Source organism: Zootermopsis nevadensis, unplaced genomic scaffold, assembly GCF_977971745.1.
Source record: "Zootermopsis nevadensis isolate Lab colony 2312 unplaced genomic scaffold, Znev_1.0 Znev_ptg000012l, whole genome shotgun sequence".
Taxonomy (NCBI): domain Eukaryota; kingdom Metazoa; phylum Arthropoda; class Insecta; order Blattodea; family Termopsidae; genus Zootermopsis; species Zootermopsis nevadensis.
In genome coordinates this window covers 3,027,913-3,039,365 of record NW_028259144.1, presented here as the reverse complement: position 1 = coordinate 3,039,365, position 11,453 = coordinate 3,027,913, and the positions used below count along the sequence as shown (strand labels likewise).

At 39.0% G+C, this 11,453-nt stretch overlaps 1 protein-coding gene across 2 annotated transcripts; it reads left to right on the top strand.

Annotated features, from left to right (window-relative positions):
- Positions 1-2,575: 2,575 nt before the first annotated feature.
- LOC110838754 (uncharacterized) lies at positions 2,576-10,935 on the top strand. Of its 2 annotated transcripts, none has more exons than XM_022082294.2 (3): positions 2,576-2,792; positions 6,348-7,561; positions 9,053-10,935. In XM_022082294.2, exons 1-3 carry the CDS (start codon positions 2,778-2,780, stop codon positions 9,330-9,332), a joined length of 1,509 nt encoding a protein of 502 aa, XP_021937986.2. In that variant the 5' UTR covers positions 2,576-2,777; the 3' UTR covers positions 9,333-10,935. The 2 variants fall into 2 exon arrangements, with proteins under 2 accessions (XP_021937986.2, XP_021937985.2); XM_022082293.2 differs by having other exon boundaries at positions 9,035-10,935.
- The last annotated feature ends 518 nt before the right edge of the window (positions 10,936-11,453 follow it).

Here is an 11,453-nt window from a genome sequence, read left to right as displayed (position 1 = left end):
AGAACTGATCATTCTGCATTTACTTCCAGCATCTTGTCTCTTCATGCTATGTAACAAGCAGTCGCAGACAGCCAACAAGGGGTGACCCTCTCTTGTGGGTTGCGAGGGGGCGGTGCTAACATCTCCGTGTTTCTCACACATGACCTCAGACTTGTGTGTGGTGTAAACACGACAATGAATTTCGGGTTCTAGAAATGTCGGGATTCCTGTCCTGCTGAACGAACGACTATCAGCTTCTGCAGAAAGACTATGCTCCCTGGTGTTGAGTAGCGCCGAAGATGAGAAAAATCAAAAATAAGACCTCTCGACTATGTGCTAATTTTATTAATTTTATGTAAAAGCTCACAGTAGACGAGATTAGATAAATAAAAAAAGAAAAGAATGAAAAAAGTCGCTTAATAACCAACCAAGTAAAGATGGTAATTCCTTGCGCGCGAGACCAGTGGTCGCGACGCTTAAGGCCAGGAAGTTGTTTCGTTTCATGGGCCAATTACAGGACGCGCAAACGCAGAATCCGATGTTCCTTGCCAGTATATTTTGAACATAATTACAGGCGGAAACATCAGGGACAGATCATCATTAAGACAAATTGCGTGACACTGGCAGGTAGTAGGCACTTGAATCCACTCACGATGACTGGCCTTCTCCGTTCACGGTCCGAGATCTATGCAACACAGGCATATGTCTGCTTTCATTTATTATGCAAGGGAAACAGACTAACAGTATCTCGTCCAGGTGTTTGTGTCGTTTGTGGGGCTGATTTTTTATGACAGGTTACTTCTTTATAGTATATTTAACGACGTTTAAGTAGCTTAGGTAGCGTCGAATCAGAGGATGACAGTGGCTAAAGAAATTGAAAATACGTGGAAGGAAGCGGCGTCTTTGGACACCAAGTCACGAGAGGCAAAGGCAAATTCATCCTTGTAACTTGAGGGAGCGCGACAATTCTGGCCATCTCGGAGGATTCCCCCTCCGCACGTAATAATGGAAGCCAAGGAAAATGTGTCGAAAGACGTGTACAGACAAACTCAAGAAAGTACTTTCCCTGTTGCCGTTAAAGTTGCCCGATCGAAGCGTAAATTGAAATGTGTCTACAATTTTTAGTTAAAGTCTCAAGTATATTTTAATAGGCGCTAGGCTTGGCTGCGAAAGCGCCTAAGACGAAGTTCTATCTATAATAACATGTGCCATTCTTGCACTAATAAAATCATGAGTAACCAAAGAGTGCAAAATGGCGCACGAGAGAAGAGAAGAGAAGAAACCTTATTTCCTGTTTGTTTTGAGACACGTCTCTCTCTCTCTCTCTCTCTCTCTTTATATATATATATATATATCCCTTTTTCTGATATCCAATCACTAACAATTGAAGCCTGTCGGAGCAGCTCAAAGACACAAGAATCCTATTTCTAGCATTGCAAGATGGTTCGGGAACGCGGTTCAACTTTAGTTTTCCAGCTTATCATCTGACACTGACGGAAGTCAACTCAAATAGTTCTAATTCAGTGATGGATCCCCGTAAGTCAGCGTTACTCACACCGTGGAAGGCGAACACGTGAGGCTGGTGGGGAGTTAATGTGCAAATGGAGAGAAATGTATGAGATATAACACAGAATTATTTGATTACCGGGTTATTTAAACGACGATGTTGAGTTATACCAAATTATTAGTAGAAATTTTAATACTAAATTAAATTTAAATTTATTTTTTAATTTCAAAAGCACACGGTGTTCAATTCCTGTATTCATTAATTGAATTGGAATATAATAACAAGAATCTAAACCTACTTCTACTATAAATCGTTAAAGGCTGGATATTTTACCACCAGAAGTGCAATGTACTTAGGTAGGTCTATGTATTAACAGCGTCTAAGAACTACAGAAAATGCTATTAAAAACGGTATAACCTTTTCATAACAAAGTTGTCGATTTGCATGTTTCCAGTGGCTTAATGTTTATTGCTGGTGGTGACTCCTGTCTTCCATTCTTTGTGATTTTAATGACCGCCTACTCTGAGAGAAGAGCAAAGGGAACGCGTCACTGCATCAGTAGCATATGTACCATTCATTAAGATGATCATATCTGACTAAAAATTATCAAACCCTTCCATCATCTCATCAGCTTTCGAAAGTACTACACATTCAGAGAGGCTGTTTACATAATTCTGGCCGAGAAGCACACGCGTTCCTGCGAGTAGGCAACACATATTACAATGAATTGAAAACAAAAACTGCTCTGAGAAGAGTCGTTCTTGAGAAGCTGACAGTTACTCACCTGGTAAAGAATTCTCCGCTTTTTAAACCAAGAGATATCTTAGAGAAATACGAGTAGTCTTGGTGAATGAAAATGATTCAGAATCGTGTCCGACAGCTATCGCCTGTATCAGAGGTATCTTAAAAGTTATAGCGGCAGAGAGATTTGAGTATGAAACAAGTTATCCAGAAAACCTTGTAACAGAATGGTATAGTGGTTTATGCCACTGTAGCACGTAACTTAGATTTAAAGATACTGGGAAAGAAGGGGGGGGCACATATTATAATCGCATGGAGGGGGCCAAGCCATGGTCACAGAGTATAAAACTAAGAGTGAAGCCACACACCGCTGCTTTTTGCAACAAACAATTACGAAAATGGACGACGCTTCTTGAAGAAACCACTGTTCGGGGAAAAAGATCTCAGTTTCTACATTTTCTGCGGTGAAAAACAGTTTGTTGCACGCAGCTCAGACGACGCGAAGTTCGGTTTTTAATCCGAAGAGAGAAGCTGTTTTGGGGGGGAAACGATGGGAGAGTTAACAGTAAGTAAACCGAGTGTGAAATTAAGTAACAAGAAAGTATCACAAATAGTTTCCCTCCTTCTTGACTTTGCTTTGTTTCTCCGTTCTCTTGTCATTATTTAGACGTGCATAATTGCCCCTTCTCTGTTTCCTCCTTCGCTCTACTTCTGAATGCTATTCATGCGTGTTCTTTGTCTAAACTTCACGAATGTTTCACTTCAAGTCTCATCTTTCAAGTGCTGGAAAAATTAAAATTAAATATTTTAACTAAATTTTTCATCCTTCATAAGGAAAAAGAAAGTATTTGTTCACAATCCCTTATAATTCTTACCTCCTGATTAAATTCGGAGTTTACTTTAATTTCTTAACAAAATAATTAACATAAACTTGGATACATTTAAACTTTTGTGTCTGAAGACATTTGCAAATGAGGGATATGTTTGTTATGCTCTAGTTTATGTATGAATGCACGTGTTCAAGTAAACGATTATGTTGATCTTCATCCTACATAATTTTGGTCTGACAAGTCGTTTCTACAAAAATTAATCAAGTGTGTGCAAATAATCTACGAAATAAGCCGCTCTCTGTGAGACTCAGTGACACGGTAGTGGGCTCATATGAACACGTAAATATACCTTCGGCATATATAAAAGGTGGGTCATTTCTTGACTAGCTGAGTGACTATAAGCTTCGCAAAAAGGACTCTGCTCAATGAACTTACTTTAACTAGTTACTAAGAATCTAAAATCACATACTTATTTCTTTGTAGAATGTATGCAGTTTTTCAAAATTTCTGAAGATAAGATGACTTATCGCGTTCGGCTACAAATATTCGAATATTTAACTTCCAATTCAAAAAAAGTATTAGAGATTCATATTCGTTTGGCGACTCAATTTTGGTTGTCATTTATATGGAGACCAGCCTCACCCTTTTGCGAGAATTAACTATTTTTGACGAATGATCCATTATCAGGGACGTATAAAATTGGGAATGAAATTTTCTGTTTCTGTATATCGACCATTAGCTGTTAAAATGTTGTTTCCAAAAAAACGTAATCAAGAAATTAAAACCTGAATATGATTTGACTTTAACATACTTAGAACGAACGTTCAGAGAACCAATTTCACAACTTTCCTTATTAAGTTCAAAATGTTACATCCTGCCTACTTTTCAAATTATTTTATAATTTGATTTCAGTTCCTGTCCTTTATTGGCCATTACATAATTACGATACTACATGGTCCATGTAGTAATATTAGCAGAAAATCTATCTCAACTTCTATAATGGATTCCCGTTGCTAGGTAACTCTGGCCTGATTTTGGAACATAAAAGCACCAAAACATGATAAACAAGTTTCTACCAGACCCTTTAATTAGTCCATCCACTCAGGTATAATATATTCACAGAAAAATTCCCTGAATAATTTTATACTTTTCTGAATAATCATCCCACGCCATAAGTAACTTTATCACGAAAAGCTTTTATAAACAAAATTTATCTTCATATTTAGGAGAATAAATTATTAATTATGAAAAGAAGATTCTTTATCCTTAATTAAATACACTCTTCTTACGAATATTAAGAAGAAGATTATGATTACTCTGAACGAAGACGAAATTATCGAGAGTCCTACATGAATCTCGACCAGAAGATCTCGATTTAATCTCATTGTTTCATTATAACTCACTGAAGGAAAATCTAATACACTTATCAACAGTTTAAGTCAAGATCTTTATTGAGGATCTCACACTTATTCAATTGGTGAAGACATTATCTTACTTCACAGAACACAAAAATCCATCACCTTTTACACAAGAGCTGGATCCTAGGTCCTGTTCCAAGCTAATTCAGCAAAACCCACGCATTTATACCCTATTCAATGAGGATGTACACTAAACTTACAGTACAGTCTGTAACTTTGCCAACTGAACTATTCCAGCTTATCTGGGCTGAATATTAGAGTTCATATGCAGAGTTATAGAATTCAACAGACAAAGACTATGGCGTAATGTTCAGTCATAACATGGCATATAAACTTACTTCATTCTTCTACATCTGTGTGGGTTAAAAGACATGACGTCACAGTCAAGTCCTACGAGATATGATAATAAGTAATTGCCCTGCTGTCATAAAGGTTTACAACCTTGCAGAACAGAAATTACCTTATTTCGTGTTCACAAAGACCTGAAACGCTGTCAGCCTGTAATAACCATCCTGTCACCCCATTCTCAGGAAAACCACAAAATCACACGGCGCACTGGAATCACTTTCCGACCTTTAACAGTTGGTATGAAATAGCTGTCTGTTTTACGTAATATTAATACTGTTCTTTGTGATTGTACACACACGTAAAATATTCCTTTCTAAGCACATTCGAACTTTGTTGTGTTTCTTGCACGACATGAAAACGTGAAAGCATGATATGGAGATTAAAACATGTTATCTGTCCGCATTTATTATAATTTCCGCACCTTATCGGACGACGTAACTTCTGAGGTCATGAAACTTTAGAATCATTAATTTAAAACCTGGTGGATGAAACAACCGAATTTAGCAAAATTCCAACTACGCTTCGTTTCCACAAATATAAAATTCCTGTAATGTCTGTATAAATCATATGTGATGTGAGGTTCTCACAGCGGGAAGGTATCGATCGTGGACTTCTGGGTTGTGACGCCGTGAAGTCAGTGGAACGTATCGCTTCCATATTCAGGGTTCAACCAAGCTTCAACCACTGCACGGCATCACAAACCGAAAGACCACGATCGATACCTGATTTATTAATAGGTTTTCCGGGGGAGACACTATACCGATTCTTAGACGCCATCAAATGTAAGATGCGCCCCAATTTAAAAAAAAAATTCCGTCTTAAAATCTAGGAAATGAGGTTTTAATTTACAGTTGTTTTTTTTATCTAATCTTACCATATACACTGAAGAATTTGAAGGAAATTGTGTATCGTAAGTCGCTCTCAGGCGGAAAACCATTAAAACTCCGCTGGCGAAATGCCGGGCTACTGAACGTTAAATCAGGCAGTATAAATAGTTATCACTGCACTGTTAAGGGTTAAACATGAATTCTCATGGCCTACTTTAAGGTGAAATTTACTTTCAAGAACGAAATTGACCTCCATTTCCTTCCTTACTACTTACACGGGAGTTCCTTCAAGGAAATAAATTTACGGTCGACATTTATGTCTTTAAGTAGATAAATCACAACCTTAAGTGTTTTTCATGTCTCCTCGCCCTTTCCTGCATCAGGTTTCTATTAAAAATTTAAGCGATAGTCGAAGTAAGTGCTATTGAGTTCAAATGCATTATAACTAGCAGGCTACTAGACAGTCATACACCCTGTTCCCAAAGTTGGATAAACTGTAAATGAATCTGTTATAGTACGCCCAGCGTCAAGATTAGTCAAAACAAATTTCCTTACTGAAATAATCCTGCGACGTATAGCGCAGTATTTGGGCTCTGTAAGGGCAATGTTATTTCCGTGCCGATGTACATCATCGTGAATTTGAATAGAGGCAGGGACAGAGAGCAAAACTAATAATTTGTGTTTTACTGTTCGACAGCGGTCATCTTTATCCAACTGGTTCGTCACATTGGGCACAGTGCTGTTCCTGGCAGCGGACACAGGAGGCGCGTTGTACAGGCCAGCGCGTGACGATAGCTACTACTATAATCGTTACGGATCGACGTTCACAGGGGCAGGGCAGTCCGACCAAAGGGGCGCAGGTTCGTCACGCTGGGACCAGAGACCCAGCGGTGGGAGTTGGAGTCAGTCCGGGGCGGCAGTTGGCCCTTCCACCAGCTGGGACAGATGTCCCCGGTGTCCCAGTTCAGGGGGTAGCAGCAGTGCTTGGGATAGGGGCAATGGGTATGATAACCTGGGGTACGGGTTGCCACCAGGAACCACGTTGGACAAGGGTGGTGGGGGTAAGGGAGGGTCTTCAGGATGGGACAACAGAGGATGGGATAACAGAGGTTCTTCCGGTGGCTGGGATAAAGCTGGGGGTTCTGTGGCAAAATGGGATAATCGCGGAGGTTCTTCCGGAAGTTGGGATAACCGAGGAGGTTCTCCAGGGGGGTGGGATAATCGTGGAAGTTCTTCTGGTAGTTGGGATAACCGAGGAGGTTCTCCAGGAGGTTGGGATAACAGAGGAGGTTCTCCAGGGGGGTGGGATAATCGTGGAAGTTCTTCTGGTAGTTGGGATAACCGAGGAGGTCCTTCTGGGAGTTGGGATAACCGAGGGGGGTCTTCTAGGAGTTGGGATAACCGAGGGGGTTCTTCTGGAAGTTTTGATAGTCGAGGGGGCTCCCCTGGAGGCTGGCAGGACAGAGGAGGAGCCTGGAGTAGTCGAGGAGGTTCTTCCGGTGGTTGGGATAATAGAGGAGGTTCTGGCAGTTGGGACAATCGTGGAGGTTCTGGTTGGGGAGGCGCTGGAGGTGGCAGGTGGGATGAAAGGGGATCCACTGCAGGAGGAAGATGGTCGTCCGGTGGGGGTGGGTCCAGATGGGAAGACAGAGGATCAGACTGGGGTCCTGCCGGCTATAGAGGTTCGCGATGGGAGTCCGGTGGTGGCGGGGGATTGTCGGATGGCTCAAACAGGGGCTGGGATAGCAGTGGCAGAAGAGGGGCGCAGGACAGCTGGGGTTATGATAAGGGCTACGCATCAGGATGGGACTACGGCGGAAGAGACGGAGGAGGGTATAGGGGTGGTGGGGGTGGCGGAGACTGGGGGAGGGATTCTTCTTCTTCGGGCGCAGGAAGCTGGAGGGATCGAGGGTGAGTTGCAGTTCCTAGCTTTTCTCTGATACTTAGGAACCAAGGTGATTTAGAAAATTAGTATCAATAATTAAAAATAGCTTACTTTTCTATTAATTCCAGTTGCAATTTTTTTTTGTTTCTGGCTGTAATTGGACATACATTTTCGCGAATTTGTTCTGAGAATTACTCACTCTATGTGCAAAATGTACCGTCAGTACTCACATCCCCAGGAAGACCCTCAAGTCCTAAGAGTACCCCCCCCCCCCCCCCACTGACAAGAGCATTCTCCATGCTATAAAATAAATCAAATTACACATACGCACACAGATAGCAATTTCTTTGACTGCGGTTAGCAACTTTTAACCCAAATTTGAGTCTTTTCTCGCATATTTACTATAGAATGTTGGTTCCCCTTTTAAATTACATCTGTATAACAACGACTTCTTTCATTTTTCGCTATATTACTTAAGAAACATTGCCAAATAAAATAAGATAAAACAAGAAAATTATCACGGTTCAATTTCAATTTCTTTATCTATTCGGAAGATTTATAAAATTTGGTATCGACACTTTCAAATATTATATCTGGCCAATTTCATTTATATTTTTAAAACAACTATTTTATTGAAAACCCTTGTTGTGCATTCGATAGATATTGCATATCTGTGGTGAATACCCGCCTAATTCTTGGTAGATAATCGAATAACTGAACGACAAAGCATACAAAATACGAAGTCACAATATAACATGCCCAGTGCTTTGATTATACAATAAATAAATAAATAAATTTATGGGTTTCATACGTAGCATCTTAACTACGGGGAGACCCCAGGGCCATCTAGGCTATTAAGAAGTAATCTGCATTTAAAACGTTCCACGTCGATGCCCACAGATGTATCCCACGACAAAAAAACAAAACAAGGTCATTTTCTGTGCTGCCTTTAAGAGAACTACCACACACAGTATCCAGCCTACGTCATCAGGACTTTGCAACTAAATACTGACATAACGTTACGTTGTTATCGAAATCAGGTTGTGATAATTTTTGAGAACATAGCAATCGCTCAGAAGAGCATGACATTCCTCGCCCATTTGTAGAACGCCAAGTCTCATTGCCTCCTGCTGGATTCTGTCCTGAGCTAATCGACTTCCGTGCACTCTCTCACACTGTCCACACGGCGTTGCAACCAAACATCGACTTCTTGGAAATGTTTACTCTTTGGAGTACAATGACTTTCCAAAGATGTTATCCACGCTACATCACGTACGACATTGTTACACTAACCTCATCCAAGGTCACTGTTGCTTGCGAAGTTTCCAACAGTGAGACATACTTTCTTGCAAATTGCCTACCCCCTCAGGAAATACGTGGCAGACATGGACGGGACCACGTATTGTTCACTTACGTAACAGCGTGAATAACACAGAAGTCCGTTCTGAAAACCACAGTGCCCTCTTAGATGTTATAAAGGAACTTCGTTCTAACAACAGGCTTCCTTCTACATGTAGCGGGCCGGGAAACGTCGATTACAAGGAATACTACTACGACGGAGGTGGCTCTGGTTACGACCGCGTTGACAGATACCCACAGGCTTGGGCTAGTGGGGGTAGCGGACCGCCAGGGTACCGAGGTCCTACGTCCTACCTGTCTTACCTCTACGACCGCAACGGATCCAGTGCGGGCAGTGTCAATGACCAGAGCGGGGCAAGCAACTCGGCTAGCAACAGGGTGTCAACAGTAGTGACAGACCCAGGATCTACAAAGACAACGCCACCAACGACCTCCTAGTGACACCCGGCTACAAAACGTCACCCCGACAGAGTTCACTTGTTCGAAGAAGATATTTTATTAATGACCAGTGGAAAACTTAAATTTCATACCATTTGTTGATCTCTGTTGTTTATTAGCGATGTTGGGCCTACCCTCAAAACTTATAATTTAACAAACTATCACAGCTCTCCAACGACAGAAAATAATTTTTCATACAAATGTTGCAATACGGAATTTAATTTAAAAAGTACAATTAAAAATAATCATGAACACTTACAGCCATTATAAATACTTATAAGCAAGAAGTATTAAAAAATAAGCAATGACTGATGTATTAAATATATTAAGGAAAATCATTAAATTATTAGGCGCAGTGTAAGTATTTTATATTTGCAGTGAAAACGGAAAATAAAGATTAGTGGGTTTCGTGCACAACAAAATTAAACGCGTAATTGAAAAACTGAAATTTATTTCATTTTAATTAAGAACTGCAGTAATCAAGGTGAAGACAATCTTTACGGTTACGTACATTACTTACTGATATATAATTCTATAACCTTCCAGACGTATTGTAAGTTAGTTTTATGTTGTCAGGTATGACATTTTACGCACTGAATCGAGGTTGCCACTTCAATGTGCGTGATATCCGAAGTGAAAAGTGGATTACTTTTGAAAAAAATATAGGTACACCAGATTTAAATATAAATATTAACATTTACAATATATGTTCTAAAATGATTTTCCAGCTAAAATTCATGTAATGTCATTAAAACGCGTCACGATTTCTGTAAATCAGTTTTAAGACCTCGTCTGATTAAACAAAATTATATTTAAAATACGCTACAAACTATGCTGATCTTGCAATAGCATTTCAGACACGATTCAATAAATCAGTACGCATTCATTCCAGAATTTTATACAAAGCATCCTATTATTTCCACGTAGAATTATGAGATGTGATCTCACAATGCGTGATGCAAATTCCAGGAAAATTCCCAAACATTATTTGCAACAAAAAGTCATTATAGCACTTTGTTGTCATGCTGTTTTAAATTAAATGGCATATATAAATTTAATGTTGGGTTACAGAATTACGCCTGATATGTGTTTTGAAGCGATGTAAAGAGAAAGCCACCATGTACTTTAATTACACACAGAGATAATTAGGAATTAACAAATGCCACATAAAAAAAGTAAGTGACATAGAATGTTGCTTGCGTCTCTCATGTAAAAGTAAGCTTATAAAAAATTCATTAACCCCTAAAGCTGTATTATTCTTTTCTGATTTACACTTAAAAGTTGCATACCGTACAGAAAGGATAAATTTTCACGAGATAATTTGATGCTCATTAAAGTGTGTGTAAAAACTTCAAGCTTATTACTTTATGTTTATATCAATAATTTAGTTTACTAAGACGAATATAGGTATCTTAAGAATTGTTTATTTTTTAACGTATCTTACGTAACATTTTCTGAGAAAGAGTGATAATATATTGTAACTACTGCCTACTGTAGATCATACGATAATGTGTAATGAAGATCAATATAATATTTGTGATAGTCTATAAATTATAATTTATATTTTAATTCTAGTGAATAAAAATTATAATGATTTTATATATATATATATATCTTGTAATTAACTCAATATATTTCTGTACGCCGACGGTTGTCAAATTACGATCCATACAAAATTGTAACTCCTAGACAAGCTGTTATAGCAGATCAACTAAACTTATATTTTAAGATACGGATCAATATTCAATGAATGTGGGGATATGTGCGCAGATATTTCGGAGAACAGCTATCTTATTATCCTCTCAGTATCGCATTAATCTTTCCAACCCCTCAAACACGGAAATACCCCCCAAAACTGAATAAGATTTCCAGCCTGAAGAAGTAAGTGATTGGTTCCTCTAAAACGTACAAGACACTGCACTCAAATCAATACATTAATTACAAAATTTCATAATTAATTCCTCAGACAGTAACAGAGGAAATTACTTAACTTTTGATTCTGCATTTAGCTTTAAAAAACCCTGCTTCACGCTTTCATTTCATTTTTTCTCATAATTTAATTAGAATTACAAATTTTAAGTAAAATTTAACTTAATTCCCATAAATTTAGCTCCTTAATTA

What these genes read in the sequence shown, in the direction of transcription:
- LOC110838754 (XM_022082293.2), top strand. An exon ending in GGAAGCTGGAGGGATCGAGG is followed by an intron (nt 7,562 to 9,034) that starts GTGAGTTGCAGT and finishes TTCTAACAACAG; the next exon opens with GCTTCCTTCTACATGTAGCG.